The sequence below is a fragment of the Lipotes vexillifer genome, unplaced genomic scaffold (genome assembly GCF_000442215.2).
Source record: "Lipotes vexillifer unplaced genomic scaffold, Lipotes_vexillifer_v1.1 scaffold371, whole genome shotgun sequence".
NCBI lineage: Eukaryota > Metazoa > Chordata > Mammalia > Artiodactyla > Lipotidae > Lipotes > Lipotes vexillifer.
In genome coordinates this window covers 2,905,402-2,920,822 of record NW_006786304.1, presented here as the reverse complement: position 1 = coordinate 2,920,822, position 15,421 = coordinate 2,905,402, and the positions used below count along the sequence as shown (strand labels likewise).

General features: G+C 54.1%; 3 protein-coding genes across 3 annotated transcripts in view; 1 reads left to right on the top strand and 2 right to left on the bottom strand.

The window, feature by feature from the left end:
* Positions 1-2,996: 2,996 nt before the first annotated feature.
* Positions 2,997-6,054, bottom strand: IRGQ (immunity related GTPase Q). Its single transcript, XM_007458575.1, is given in 3 exon segments — positions 2,997-3,101; positions 3,104-4,274; positions 5,525-6,054. Coding segments are annotated over 3 exon segments (1,806 nt in total).
* Positions 6,055-7,435: 1,381 nt separating this feature from the next.
* ZNF576 (zinc finger protein 576) lies at positions 7,436-9,946 on the top strand. The gene is made up of 2 exons (XM_007458574.1): positions 7,436-7,610; positions 9,253-9,946. The coding sequence occupies exons 1-2, from the start codon at positions 7,487-7,489 to the stop codon at positions 9,678-9,680; spliced, it is 552 nt and encodes a 183-aa protein (XP_007458636.1). The 5' UTR covers positions 7,436-7,486; the 3' UTR covers positions 9,681-9,946.
* A 5,362-nt stretch (positions 9,947-15,308) lies between these two features.
* ZNF428 (zinc finger protein 428) overlaps positions 15,309-15,421 on the bottom strand; it is an 8,094-nt gene continuing 7,981 nt past the window's right edge. The window contains exon 4 of the mRNA XM_007458573.1: positions 15,309-15,421. This exon is cut by the window's right edge and continues 20 nt beyond it. Coding sequence (XP_007458635.1) covers positions 15,309-15,421 — 113 coding nt within the window.

The following is a 15,421-nucleotide window of genomic DNA, read 5'->3' as shown; positions in this document are numbered from 1 at the left end:
TTACATTTTAGTTACTTCTGATTAATTAAAAAATTGCTACTCATCTCAGTTATTGGAAAACTGTCCAATATAATTGGGACAACTTGGGTATATGAATCGACTTCTCCAAATACGAGTTTTCTGAAATCTAAATTGAGGTCAGATATTTCTGATGAAAGTCTATCATCTGAATTGAGACGTGCTGTGAGAAATACACAGCAGACTTCAAAGACTTAGCATCAAAAGAATGTGAAATATCTCATTAGTAGTTTCCTATACTGATTACATGCTGAAATGATAACATTTTGGATATACTGAGGTAAAACACACTAGAATTAGTTTCACCTGTTTCCTTTTCCTTTTTTAACGTGGCTACTAGAAAATGTGAAGCTACCCGTGGGGCTCACATCCTGTTTCTATTGGACAGCGCTGCTCTGCGCGTCTCCTGCTTCTGCACGCGGCAGGCAGGCTTGATGCAGATGCTTGAACCCTGAACTTGAGGAGGGGACAGTGTTGTACTGGGTATTACAGATATGGATGAGGGACATTCTCCTAAGGCCAGAAGAGCTTTGAGGACGATGCTTGGAGCCATTCAGTATAGAGCCAAATGCTTTTCCCCATCTTGGCCATCTCAACTTTGATGGGACAGATTGTGCCGGTGATAGGAGTTCAAGGTAGACATGGTGGAACCACCCCTCGGACTGGTCACCCTTGCCTTCAGCTGTCAAAGGAAACAGGATCTCGGAAGTGTTTACTGTTCTTGTCCAGCCCTTTCATTTCACAGGTGGGAAAATAAGGCACTGGCCCAAGTCACCCGGAGTGACAGTGGCAAAGCTGTGTTTGCTTCCCAGGTCCCCCGACCTCAGACAGAAGCTTCCTCTCCCATGAGATACTTGTTTCTCCCCCATCTCACACCTTTTCCCCGTCTTGTGGCAAGAGGCTGACGACCTAAATTCCAGCACTATTTCTGCCACTGATGAATGAATTAAATATTTACTAAGCACCTTCTGTATGTTAAGCACTATTCTAGGTGCTGGGGGTGCAGCAGAGAACAGGACAGGTATGGGGGTAATAGCCAATAAATAGGTAAATAAATAAATAAGGTAATTTTCTACAGTAATAACTGCTACAAGGAAAAATAACCGGCCAAGACAAATAATCGGGGTGGGGGTGTGAGCCGCTTCAGTTACAGAGGTCAGGGAAGGCTTCTCTGAGGGGACACTTGAGCTGAGACTTGATTGACAAGAAGGACCCAGTTGTGGGAAGATCTGGGAGCACAGCATTCTAGGCAGAAAGAACAGAAAGTGCAAAGGTCCTGAGGCAGGATCCCAGGTGGCCCACTCAAGCATCAGAAGGAAGATCAGGTTGATTGGGGGGATGGGAGGGGGCAGGAAATAAGAACAGGCAGGGGCCTTGCTGCGTGCTGTTGGGCCTAGAGCCTGCCCTCTCTGGGCTTTGCTTTCCCCATCTAACATAACAGAGATTCTGCTGGATGGCCTCTCAGGTCCTCCCTTTCTGTTTTCGGCATTGAAGAGTTCTGTGACCTGTGGCTTCTCCTCTACTTGTAGCTGGCAGCCTAGAACATTCCAGGCACTGTGGTTTCTGCCTTTGCCTCACTGTGGCACATTCCCACGGTCTGGAACACCTGCCCAGCTGCTCTGTGGGTCCCTTGCTCACTGGGGCATTCTCTGTCTCTCTCTCGGGGATACCTGAGGTAGCCAACACAGAAGCGTTTGGATCAGTGCAGCAGTACGGTTGCTTTTCCCAAAAGGCAGGTGTATATAATACCAAGGTCAGAAAGGGTCAAGGTTCAATGACCAAGACCAAAACCAAGACCAAAAAAAGATAGAAACCCCTAAAGGAGAGAGGGACAGACGAACAGAGTCCCCAGAGAGCCCCATAATCGCTCAGCACCTATAAAATGGGGGCAGTCATATCCCTTTCCAGTCAAACTCAGAGAAAGGCAGTTAGTTACCAGGATCCAAATCCATTAGGGACTTTTGGGAGATACCTCTGAGGTAGGCGTTTCTGTCCTTCCACACCCAGAAGGCCTCATTCCTGGTCTCTGACTACCCCCCAGAGCCCACCATGCCCAGAACGCTTATTTCCTCTCATTTTTGTGGTACCATTCTCCCCACAACAACTGGGAAAGAAATCTGGGTCACCAGGCCCCTGGTGGAGCAACTATTAGAGACCCCTCTATTCCCCAAGAGGAACCAAAGGTCTCCAGCTCTCTTACACAGCCCCCTATTCCCTCCTCTGGATGGAGACCTTCCACCACCCATGAATTTGGAATCAAGGTCCACAGCCCTCTTGGGAGACAGGAGTTCTGAGACTCCAGAGATCCTTCCTCCCCCCAATGAAAATTCAAAGCCCCCTTTGTATGCAGGCCTATCCCCCCACCCCACAGAAACCCAGACCTTATACCCCTTTGTGGCTCAGAAGCCCAAGGATTCCAGCTCCCTGGGGAACCCAGACCCCCTCCTCCATGCTAGAGTCCCCGGTGTGATAGAGACCTCCTTCATCAGGAATCAGGGCTTCCACCTCCTCTCCCCCTGGAGGACTAGACACCTAATAGATCCAGTTTCTACTCTTTGGAGACCAAGATATATCCCCTTGGAGGAGTCCCAAACCCTCAACTCCCTTCAGGAGTTCAGGAGTCTAGGAGTCTGAGGGTCACACCCCCTGGTCCCCCAGAGAAATCAGGAGTCATGTCCCCCGAACTCTATTCCCCTTCAGGACCCAGGAATCCTGGTGACGAGAAGTCACACATTCCAACCGGTAGTCAGAACCCTCATCGCCTTCAAGCACCCAGGATTCTGAGTGGCGGCCCCCCGCGCCCCACCCCCCACCCCCCGCTCTGTGACCTCACAAGCCCAGACATCACATACTAGCATGCCAGCGTCTGGATCACCACGCCCTCTCCCTCATACGGCGACTTGCAGTCCTCAACCCCTGACCAAGCCGAGCAGCCGGGACACGGGGCACCCCGGAAGCCCCAGCCCTCAACCCACCCCTCACTGTGCGGGCACCTGCGGTGCCAGCACTGCTTCGGCGTCGGTCCGCATCTCGTCGAGCGCCTGCAGCAGGACGCCGTGCGCCGCGCGGTAGCCCAGGCCCCCAGCGCCGCGCCCCCGGCGGTGCCCTCGCCCGCCCACGAGCCCAGCCTCGCTTCCACTTCGGCGCGCGTCACCGGACCCGGGAAGCGTGTCCGCTCGGCCAGCTCCCCCGGCGCCAGGCCCAGCGCGCGCTCGCGTCGTGCCAGCGCCGCGGGTTCGAGCCCCAGCGACCGCCGCCACTCGGCCAGCTGACCTCGCAGGAGCGCCACGTCGCAGGCCCAGCCCAGCCCCGGTACCGGGGCCGCCGCCGCCGCCAGGCTAGCCAACAGGGCCGGCCGCCACGCCCCGGCCCGCAGCGCCGCAGCCTTGGTCCGGGCCGCGCGGGGAGACGCGGGTGGCAGAGCCAGAAGCAGCGCCCCGGCCTGGGCCGGGGGTAGCGCACGCCGCAGCCACTCGCACAGACCCGGGAGGCCGCCCGGCCGCAGCGGGAAGACCGGCGGCGGCGCCTCCTCCAGCACCTCCCACGTCTCGTCTTCCGGGCTCAGTGCGGCCGCGCGCTCTGAGTCCCCGCTGCCCGGTTTCTTCACGCCGACGCCAACAGGCTGCAAACTCTCGCTGCCTGCGTCCTCTGAACCTTCCCCACTGCCTGCTTTCTGCGATCCAGGGCCACGTTTCTCCCTTCCCTCACTGCGTGCATTCTCAAACCCCCCTCCGCCTGCGTTCTCTAAGCTCTTGCCGCTCTTTTCCTCTTCGTCCAGGGACTCCGGATCCTCGCCCTCGCCGTCTGTTCGCACGCAGACCAGCGGCGTATCTGGTAGCACCAAGGGCCGGACTTGGGCCCAGTCCTTCTCAGTGGGGGCCCCAGGGGTGACAAGGATGAGAGCGTAGTAGTGGGTTGGGTGGGGGGCAGCAGCAGTGCCCGAGGAGCCCAGAGGCACGGTCCAGAGCACCACGTTGGGGCGCTCTGGGGCCGGGTAGGGCATGGGCTCCGCGGGCACCGAAGCAGGCACCGCACCTGGGTCGTCAGGATCTAACCCGAGTAGCATGTTCAGCACAAGGCTCACGTCAGCCCTACCGGCCACGGCCAGGTCCAGGCGTGCGCTGCCTAGTCGCTCCAGGCCGGCCCGAACCCATGACAGCGCCGCCTCCAGGCCACCCGTCTCGAAGGCCTCGCGCACAGCCTCCAACTCTGCAGCGCCCAGCACCTCGAAGCCATCCTGAGCCGGTGGCAGGAGCCTGCGGGGAAAGGGAGGGATGGGGTCAAAGGCAGAAGAGGGGCTAAATGCTGGCGAGCTGGGCTAGGGGGACAGGACTGGGCTATGATGACAAGGCGGAGCTTTCTGAATAATCAGGAAAGGGAGGGGCCAGACTAATGGCACAGAAACAATCAGAGGCTATGAAGAAAAGGGAAGGGCTTAAAGAAGGGGTGGGACGGCTGGATTGAAATCAGAAATCAGGTTGCCAACAGAGTCGAAAATGGGGACCCGGCTAAGCCTTCCCCGGGGTTACACTCTGCGGGAGCGGGTCTTTCCGAGGGACCTGCAGGATTAAGAAAAAGCCCTGCTGGGCGGGGCAAAACTCATAGAGAGTGGAGTTTGGAGCAAAGAAAGAATGGCGACTGTATTGAGGACTAAACGAAAATCGAGCCCTATTCGACAAGGGCAAGGTCACCAAGGGCGCTCTTTCCTGAGACTAGGAGTTAGGAGGGCTGTAAAGACAGGTGAGGGGAGAACCCTCATCTACTAGTTCTTACCAAGGGCGTGTGGCTAAGGAAGAAAGACGAGTGGTGGGCCTGGGGGAGAGGCTGCCCCTCCCTGAGCCTCGTTTTGACGTCTATAAAAGGGGTTGGGGTTGGGGGAGAAAATTCAGGAGGTAGCCAGCAAGTGGACACAGAAGCGAAAGGGGATTAGAAAAAGGAAGTGGGGGAGGGCCCCCGAAACGACAAAGCTCGCTTAGGGTGTGGCTCTCCGGAGACTGGGGTCGCTTGAGAACCAAGCAGATGGTGAGCAGGAGGGTGAAGACTGGAGAGTGGAGTCTTCGGGTAAAAGCTTCGCGGGGATCACCAGCTTGCCTGGCGAGAGTGAGCCTTCGTTCACACTTTGGCCTGGGGGCAGTGTTTGGGCGCTAGGTCCCGGTCCCTCCTAGAATTCTCGCGAGGGAGCGGGAGCTCATGACCTCAGAGCGCTCGCAGGAGGCGGAACCTGGAATGACATGTCCAGACTTCTAGCTGACCCTTGGCCTAGATGATAGAAGAGGGTCAAGCACAGAGCGCTAGTTTGAGGTGGAACCTCGTGGACCTCAAAACCTGCGCTGAGGGTCGGGATTTGGACGAGGAAGCAGGGCTTCCAGCAGATATCCCGTTAAGGTTGGCCCCAAACTCGCTGAGGGTGGGGTCTCGCAGACCTCAAAGAGCACCTTAGGGGTGGAAGGTACAGACTAAACAAAGCACCAGTCCTCTTCAACCCACCCTGAAACGCCGCGCTCACCTCTGCAGCGCCTCCGCCTGGCTCCGCAGCGCCGCCCGCAGGCGCTCCAGCTCCTCGCAGCCGTCGCTGCTGCGGCAGTCGGTCTGTAGCACAAAGAGAGCTGCGGCGCCCAACCCGGCGCTGTCCAGCCGGGCTGCGGTCTGATCCCGGGCCTGGGCTACATGCTGTGACTCCTCGGGACGGAGGTTCCGCACAGCCAGCAGGGGTGTCCCTCGGGCCAGGGCGGCCCGCGCTGCCTCCCCCAGTGCTGGGGCCAAGGGTTCCTCATTCCCCTCGGGGCCGGGCAGCACCAATACCAGCACGTTGGCTTCCGCCGCCCAGGGACCCGGCGCTGCGGGTGGGCAGCTCAGCTCGCCCAGGAAGAGGCCTGGGCCTGCAGCTCTCAGGCTGGGGAGCCCGGAATCCGGCCGTCCGTCGGGGATCTCTACCGTCTCCACATCCTTGTCGCACAGCGCTGCGATCACAGCAGACTTTCCCGAGCCCGGAGGCCCCAGGAATAAGACGGTCACGTCACCCCGCGGCGGAGGCATGGCTGGAAAGTGGGGAGAGAGGAAGACCCGGGTCACGGAGCACCCAACCTTTTTCTTTCCTAGCTTCCCCACTCTGGTCTCAGACTTCAGCCTTTTACCCTGTCCACTTCTTTCGTTCTCGGGTATCACTCCCAGGCACCTAGAAATCTGGCGCCCAGGCCCTATTCCCCAGGGACCTGGGAGTCCTGTCCGCCCTCTTTCTGAATGCGTTTCCCTTTACGCTTCAAAAACTCAGAAATCGCCCTCTAGTCCCCTCCTCCCTCAGGGACACAGATGTTTTTACCCCTCACTCCTCCCTTCCAAATCACCGACCGAGCAAACAGCTGGCACACGGGACTGCGCAGTCGGTAGCAGTCGGTCAGCCGCTGAGAAGCTCTGCCTCTGGGGTCCGAGGACGGAGGCCCATGAGGCTAAAGCGCCGGGATTTGGGGATGTCCAGACCCTTTCCGGGGGCTCTAACCTGACGTCATTCCTTTTAGGAGGGGGTGTGTCTCGAAAGCGTAACCTCGGGGACAGGGCCCTCTGCAGCGCCTGCGCAGAACGGCCGAAGGGCGCTCTCTCTCTCTCTCTCTCTCTCTCTCTCTCCCCTCGGCCGTCGCCGAACCTTGAACAATGAGGGAGCCAAAGCGCGTGCGCACCAGGAGCGCCTAACACACTTGCGCAACAAGCTTAGGTCTGCACTGAAAAGGAGGCTTGCAACGTCATCATTACGCGCCCCAGTGCAGAGAAGGACCCCTCCCATTATTTTGAGGACTGGGTTGGCGCGACTGAATCAGTGCAGTCGGATGGCAACCCGAGATCTGGGCTTCGAAAGGCTCATCAGGCGAAAGGCCCCGTGGAAACCACCGGGACTTTGAGACTCGGTGGGCCCTACCCCGCTTCCCTTCGGGTGACGGTGCTGTGACGACCAACTGACAGGCGCAACGAAAGGCAGCCCTCTGCTGTCTGGAGAAAAGCAGAGGCCTGGGCTACCAGCCTCGGGAGGGAGCCGAGGGCAGTGGTTGGGGCAGCGGGTCACAGCGGCTGAAAGCGCGCGTGGGAAGCGGGGGTTCTAGGTGCAATAAGAGTTTCGGGATGTCAGAGAAAGATGTCTCCCGGAAGGAGGCAGGCTAAAGCGTGGGTACCACTACCTGCCTCAAGACAGGTGGGAGAGAAGGGTCCCGCGCTCTGAGTTCAGGGAGTTAGTTTGATGTAGGAGGCATAGGTGCGTGAGAAGGCTCTAAGGGGAGTCACAAACCCGGGGAGTTGAATTTTCTGGGAGGACTGAATCTTCTCTAGCGAGCTGCTCTATCAGGTTAGAATTCAAGGAGGTGTTATCTCGTGGGGGGTCGGCCAAAGGCTGGCAAAGCCAAGCCTGTCAAAGGTCACAGGATTGGCGGGCCCTCTAAGACTCGCTGTAGATAAGCGACTTCACTTGATTTACTGTTCTGTCATGCGTGCTCCTCTCTTGACCAGAGGGGTCTCAGTCACCATGGAGGACCGGCACCCCAAAGAGACCATGGAGCAGCAGGATCCGTCCAAGGAGAGAAGTCCCCAAAGTCCGGGAGGTGACATCTGTGAGTACTGCTGACCAGAGATGGGTGGGGTGCAGGAGCTGTGATGCTAAAAGGATTTCTATAGCATTTCAGTGTCCAGGGCGTTGCGGGGATTTGCCTGTTGGGAAGGAGCTGTTAATGGTCCCTGAGCTGCTCTCCCAGGACCTGCTACTCCCCACCCCTACCCTTATTACCCTCAGACGTACCCATCCTGCTCTATCCACATAAACATGAATGGGATGCAGTTCAGAGGCACAGAGTGGCATCCAGAGGCTTGGGGTGGGAGAGGTGGCTGGGAAAGGGCAGAGAGCCCCAGTCCCAACTCTGCCCCAGACTTTCAGTGTGACTTGGGCCTCAGTTTCCCTATCTGTCAAAAGGGCTTGCCACTATTCACCTCACGGGGCTGGCTGGTATGGGGTTTAGCGGCAGAAAAGGGGAAAGCTTAATGTTAATGAAGGTAGCCAACTTGACCTAGGATAATAGGAACACTTCTACTGAATGCTTATTATGTGCTAGGTGCATTCTAAGAGTTTAACATTTGTTATCTCATTCCGTCCTCCTAACAGACTCTGTGAAATTGGTAATTATCACTTTCACATGAGGGAACCGAGGCAAAGAGAGGTTAAGTATTTATAAGGATGAAAGCCACAGTGTCAATGCTCTCCAGCCAGAGACCACCAGGAACACACCTGGAGTTGACCAAGTTGGGCTTATTGCTCACTGCGCTGAGGAAGCACACATGCCGTGGGGCATCTCAGTAATAAGAAAGGACTTATTACAGGATTTAGGCTGTGGTAGGTGATTTGGGGAAGGGTTCAAAAAAGGGGTTTTGCTGTGGATGGATGCTGCCAGGAAGCAGGGGCAATTACATGGCTGGCTATCTTAATACCTAGAAGGAGGGAGGAACAAAGCAAGGCTCCAGGTATGATTGGTAAAGCAGCAGCAGGCACTCATATTAGCCACGACGGTCGGGGGCGGGTGTCTGGCCATTTTCGTGGCTTGGACAGTGTTCATGTTTTGTCTGTGTTTAGAAGGCATCATGGCATGGTCTTGTCTTGATTCGTCTCATTCACAGCATGGCCTTGTCTGACGATGTTCTGTGAAATTGTTTATGCTGAACAGAACACCAAGGCCTAGCTGTGAGTGCCAGGCCAGCTCCTAGCTGTGGGGCTTCTTTTCTCAACAATAATTATTGCAAACCATTGCGTAGCACTGTTCTATGCACTTTTTATACGTTAATTCGTTTATTCCTTACAACAGCCCTATAAAGTAGATACTGATATGGTCATTACCCCATTTTCCAGATGAAAACGCCGTTTCTACTTGCCTCGGAAGTGGTAGAACCAGGAGTCAGTTCCAGGCAGTCTGGCTCCAGAGGCTGTGCTCTAATCACATGGCTCTGTAGGAAGGGCAGACTCCCTGGGTTCCAGTCCTGACTCCGCCATTTCATTTCCTAGCTTCATGACTGTCGGCAAGTTACCTAACCTTTTTGAGCCTCAGTCTGCTCATCCGTAAAACAGGTCCAGTAAGTCTGCTGTCCAGGCCTGGCATAGCACCTGGCACATAGTAAGCCCTGCATGCTCACTGTTGTTGCGATTCTGAGGCTGGGAGAGGCCCTCGAGACTCCTGCTGGCCTCCCCCAACCTCTTCTCATGTCCCTCAGGCCACTTGGGGGCACTACAGTGCACCCGCTGCCTCATCACCTTCGCAGACTCCAAGTTCCAGGAGCGTCACATGAAGCGGGAGCACCCAGCGGACTTCGTGGCCCAGAAGCTGCAGGGGGTCCTCTTCATCTGCTTCACGTGCGCCCGCTCCTTCCCCTCCTCCAAGGCCCTGATCACCCACCAGCGCAGCCACGGTCCGGCGGCCAGGCCCTCCCAGCCGGTTGCGCCCACCACCACGCCACCCACCTTCCCCTGTCCTGACTGTGGCAAGACCTTTGGGCAGGCCGCTTCTCTGAGGCGGCATCGCCAGGCGCACGAGGCCCACCCCTTTCCTGGCCCCTTCGCCTGCACTGAGTGCGGGCAGGACTTTGCCCAGGAAGCAGGGCTGCATCAGCACTACATCCGGCATGCCCGGGGGGAGCTCTGAGTGTGGCTCCAGCCCTCCCTACGGCAATGGAAGCTCTGTGGCTGGTGGGACACCCATCTGATATGGGATGGGAGGGATTTACTTTCCTCCCTGGAAAGGCAAAGGACTCCTGATCAGTAGGACCCAGAAGATGCTCATTTAGAGCTTCCGTCCTTGGAGGGCACAAAAAGCCTTCAGGGAAACAGTAAAATCAAACAGTGAGAAAGAAAGAAAGAGGGAAATTTGTTATTTGTATCTTCCTCGTTCCCAATTAAATAGTTTGAAATCATAACTAGCTGCAGATTGTATCACCATTAATTCTTCCCAGATGGAGGCAATGGGGCTGCAAGAGCCAAGTGCCTGGATCTGGGCCTGAATCGGGGAGGGAAAGTGAGGTGTTGCCTGCCTGTAATGCCACCGAATGGGGCTCACACGTTGAGCAACTTGAGCCTTTGGGGATGGGACAGCAAAGTCGGAGGCTGCACTGAGTCATGTGAGGGTTGCAACCTGGGCCCTTGTCTCTTCCCACCCCCTGCCAGCCTTTCCCACTCAAGGCGGGGCCGTGGCATTGGATGGCTCTGCTTTCCTCCTCCCCAGATAATTTATTGTTCATTTAAATAATTTTTTGTACCATTCTGGTCACGGAATATTTTTTGTATGTGTAGGTGAGATGGCATGAATAAACTAACAGAAATAGTATCTAAAAACAAAAGGTCCATAATAAAATGTCTAAACAAGGAACTCTGGCTTTTGAGCAGGAATTCCCAGAGAACATAAGGGCATTGGGGAGTGGGGAGCTCAGGGCAGACCTGGCCTGGGCCCTGTGGGGAAACTGGTTTGGAGTCAGAGATACCTTCTGTTTCCTGTTGTATTTGGCCAACACATGGAGATATTCCATTAAGATCCTATTTTCAGCTCTTGAAAGGCCCAACCCTGGGCTGAGTTCCACTGGACCAGTTTTACTCCCTTGCATTACCTGCCCTGCCCCTAGAGACGATGGTCGATGCCCTGCATACAATAACCACAGACTCTGTTTGAATTGAGGGATATTTTGAAAGCCCACAGGTGAGATGGATATGGTAGAGACTGAGCTATCTCCCACTTTTTAGCTAGGCACACGATGGCTACAAAGACTGCCTTTCCCAGATTTCCTTGCAGCTAGATGTGGCCATGTGACTGAGCTCTGACTAAATTCCTGGGTAGAGTCCTCAAGCTTCAGAAAGGAACCTGCCTTTACTCCACCTTCCGACCTGGAACGTGGACATGGTATCGAGCCATCTGGGACCATGAGAGCGACAACAGGATGGCAGAGGAAGAGGACAGCAGGAGGCTGGGTCTGCTATCACTACTGCTCCCCCCACCCTTCCAGTCTCTCTACTACAGACCACCCCCTGTGTATATGTAAGTCAGCTTATATCACTCCTCATTCAAAACCCTCCAACAGCATCCCATAAGTAACATCCAAAGGCCTTACCCAGGCCCACAAAACCCAACAATGCCTAGGTCCCAGCCCATTAAGCAATCTCAACTCCCTCCCAGTTCTGTCTTTTTCACTACACTCTAGCCACACATGCCAGGCTGACATCTGCCTCAGAGCCTTTACACTTGCTGTTCCCTCTTACCCAGAACTTTGCAAGGCTGCCTCCTCATTATTCAGGTCTCAATACCTGCCACTTCAGAGAGGTCCTCCTTGGCTAAAACAGCACCTCCAACCCTTAGCCTGATTTAGTTTATTCCCAGCACTCTTCAACACTTGGAATTATCACACCTGTGTTTCTGTCATCATCTGTGTCCTTCCTCTAGAACACAAGCTTCTGAGGGCAAGTGGGTTGTCTTCCTCATTGCTTCATCCCCAATACCTAGGACAGCGCTTGCCATGGAGGCTCAAGAAAGAACTTGACTGAGCCCAGTTGTTTACCTATTTGTCAGCCTCAGCCCACCCTTCCACACTGCTCCATGAGGCTGGGCTTTCTGCAGCTATGCTTCCCAGACTCCCTGGAAAGCTGGCTTCCTTAAGTTCATCCCACAAGAGGTATGGGCAGAAGGAAGGTCGGAAGAGGGGAGAAGCGACTCACCTTGCCTTAGGCTCCTGCTGGCACCCCTCTAGCAGCAGTTTGGGCTCCAATACCTTTCTACACTCTCAGCACAAGGCACCGTGCCCCTCTTGGGGTTTAAGCAGCAGCTGTGTGGTAGCCAGTCCCTGCACCAGCCATACACGTGGCGTGGCCTGCTCACCAAGCTCCCACTGGGTTCTGGTCATTGCGCTTCTCTTTCTGCATCCCAGTCCTAGAGGTGGGAGCTTCTCGCAGACACTAATTTCTCAGTTACCTCACTTTTCCATGTTTGTGCTCTCAGCGTTTTAGTACCTGTGTAACCAATTCCCGGTACTGAGTCCTCTGGAATTCCTGGCTTGGTCTCCATACCCTGCCTGGGCCCTGAAGAACTGAATGACCCCACTGGCAGGAGACTAGGTCTCTTGATTCCCAGTCTCTCGTGATCCTTAGGAACTTCTGATGATGAATGGATAATCTGCTACTTCTGTGCTTAGAAAAAGCCCAGTCTTAGGGCAGAAGAGGGCTTAGGCATGCTGCTCCAGGAAATAAGATCCATCCATGTTGTTTTAATGAGCTGTGAATTTCTGCTTTGATGATTCTGAGACTCAATGATGCTAAACTAAGCTATAGTTATGAAAGTCTCAAAGAGTGCATAAATATAAGATTCTGAGCTTCTAGGATGAAAAGTATGGGTTTTGAAAGATGCTTTGGTCAAGGTCCTGTAACAGGCATCAGAATGTAAATGCTCTTTGGGGCCAAGCAGGTACCATAAATCAGTGAGGCAAGCAGGGTGTAAGGGGTCCAGATGCCAGGCAGTGGGGACTGGGCATGCGGGAGGGAATGCCCCATTAATAGGAGGTGACCCCTACTCAGCTCCAGCAAACTACTGCCCCATGGGATTGTGGGTTCAGCTATCAATCTCACAAGGAAGCCAGAAACTTCCATTTTTGTGTCAAACCTGCCCATTTTTAAATGTTGGTAACCAACGTGATTAAAAAAAACCCTCAATAACTCTGGAGACCAAATACACTCCTGCAAGTCAGATGGTGGCTGTGGAGAGCCATTTCTGGTGTGTGGCTTAGTGGCTAAGAATGGGTGCCTTAGCTCTAGTTGTCTGGATTCAAACCTGGCCTCTGCTTCTTCCCAGCTGTGTGACCTCTAGAAGATTACTCAACCTCTCTGTGCCCTGGTTGTAGCAGTTGTAAAATGGTCGTGATAGTCGCCCCTACGCCTCTAAGAATTATGATGACGACGACACACTCGGAGAGAAAGTCAGAGTCGGTATTAATGGCCTGTGTGACCCGGTCCTCTTCCCCTCTGCTTTTCTCTGCCCGTCTCTGCTCTTGTGTTCCCACCAGTCTTCCCCCTGCCTTCCTCAGCAACAGCCTTGTGGCCCCAAGTGCTCTTCAACAAACATCCCAAGCAGGTTCCACCTCAGGGCCTTTGCACTTGCTGTTCCCACAGCCACATGGCCCGTTCCTCCTCCTCTAGATCTCTGCTTTGACGTCACCTTTTTAGTGAAGCCTTTCCTGACTACCCCGTTTGAAACTGCTTCTCACACACACACAAGCCTCCCCATCCCCCTTCTCTTTTCCTCCACAGCACTTATAACCTTCTAACATTCTAAACGTTTTACTTAAATATTCAAGTATCTGTTTTCCCCTTTATAATATAGCCTCCACAAAGGCAGGGATTTTTGTTCATTTGTGTTCACCACTCTACTCCCAGCTCCCCAAATAGGGCCTGCATCTCCTAGGTATTCAATAAATCACTGCTGAATGAATGAGTAATAAGTAACAGTCCCTACCTCATAAGGATCCGATGTGATCGTCCATATAAAGCGCTTAGCCCAGGGCCTGGTCCGCTGTGAGCCATTATGGTAATTCAGGTTCTATTCTTGAAGGTTCTTAGTTGCCAAGCTTCTATGAGTTAACACATGTAAAGCGCCTTAGAACAGAGCTTGGCACACAGTAAATGCTCAGTAAATGGTAGCTATTATTATAATTAGGCCTCTATTTTCAAAGGAGCTTCAGTGCCGAGCTTCTGTGAATTAGTACTTCCCATCTCAGAGCAAGAGCCTGTGTTTCCACAAGGCTGTAATAAGCTGACCCTCTGTTCCCCTCTGACCTCATCCCTCCAGCCACTCTTGCCTAATTGACCTCTCCCCCCCCCCCCCCCCCCCCCCAGCCCCTCTTGCCTAATTGACACGTGGGGCAGGCTCCTGCCCCCCCCCCCACACCAGATCGCTCTTCCCACCCGTGTGCCAGGCTCCCTCCCTCCCTTTCTCAGGTCTCTGCTTAGGTCTCTGTCACCTCCTCAGGGAGGACTACACTATTTAAAACTGCACCCTCTTCCAGAACTGTTCCCCCTTCTCCTCTCTATTTTTCTCCACAACACTTACATCCAGCATATGTTACATCCTTCTTGTTTACTTTTTGTTTACTATCTGTCCCCACCGGTGGCCCCCTCCCACCTCCATGTAAGCTCCATGAGGACAAAGATTTTATTTTATTCACTGGTGTGTTCCCAATGCTTAGCACACAGCAAGTATTCAAAAGATATTTGTTAAATGAATTAATGCATCACAGTCCCTACCTCGCAGAGTTATTCTAAGGACCCGATGATCTCATGTAAATAAAATGCAGCACTCTGTAAGTGCTGGGAAAATGGCAGCTGTAATTATAATTAAAGTTCTATTTTTGTAAGTTCCTAGATGCACAACTTCTCTAAGTCAATATACATAAAGCTCTTGGACTGGCACTTGGCACCCAGGAAGCGCTCAGGAAGCAGAGCTGTGATTATAATTAAAGTCCTCTTTGTGAAGGTTCTTGGATGAAGTGGCAGAGAGCATGAGCTGTCTTCCAGAAACCATTTTCTGGGCACTTGGCTAGACCGCCTTTCCCAGACTCCCTTGCAGCAGGCTGTGGCCACGTGACTAATCTCTCAGCAAAGGGACATAAGTGGAAGCACTGTGTGCCACCTCCAGGCTGGGGCTTCTAAGAGAACGTGTGTACCTCTCCAGGCTCTCTTTCATCTTCCTCTGGCAGAACCCAGGCCATGGACACCCAGCCATGACCATGTGAATGCCAAAAGGCTTACAGGATGGCCTGCGTCCCCAAATCACCATATGAAGGTTACCTGCCAACCTGAAACACCCATCCTGGACTATGACGTGAGCAAAAAATTCTGTTGTGTGTGAGCCTGTGCATCACGGGGTCCATGATGAAATAATGGGAACCACACTGAACATTTGCACTTAGTAAACATTAATTATCTCGGCAACAACGATCCTTAGCTTTCCCCAAGGAGCCCAGGGATGGTGAGGTAAATGCCCAGGCGCATGCCTTATACACTCGAACTCACACACACACACACACACACACACACACACACACACACCCCGACCTCAAATGCACACTCGGCAGACACACAGAATTTGGCTTTTATTCTGGCTTTCACACAACTACTGCTAAGACGACACAGATCAGTGGGACCCCATCCCCGTGACCACTGCGACCACCCCGATGTCCTCAGCCCTCTCCTCCCACCCCACCCGCCCCACCCCTCTGCCAAGCTCCCTAGGTCGGGGCACTCCCTACACCTCACCCCGGGCATGCAGCATGAAGTGCCCGTGCAGCTCCCCGAGGTTGTCAAAGGAATCCTCGCACTCGGTACAGTGGTAGGCGCCGCCCTCCCCCTCCTCCTCCC

What these genes read in the sequence shown, in the direction of transcription:
- ZNF576 (XM_007458574.1), top strand. Translation starts at nt 7,487, where the DNA reads ATGCGTGCTCCTCTCTTGACCAGAGGGGTCTCAGTCACCATGGAGGAC. An exon ending in AAGTCCGGGAGGTGACATCT is followed by an intron (nt 7,611 to 9,252) that starts GTGAGTACTGCT and finishes CATGTCCCTCAG; the next exon opens with GCCACTTGGGGGCACTACAG.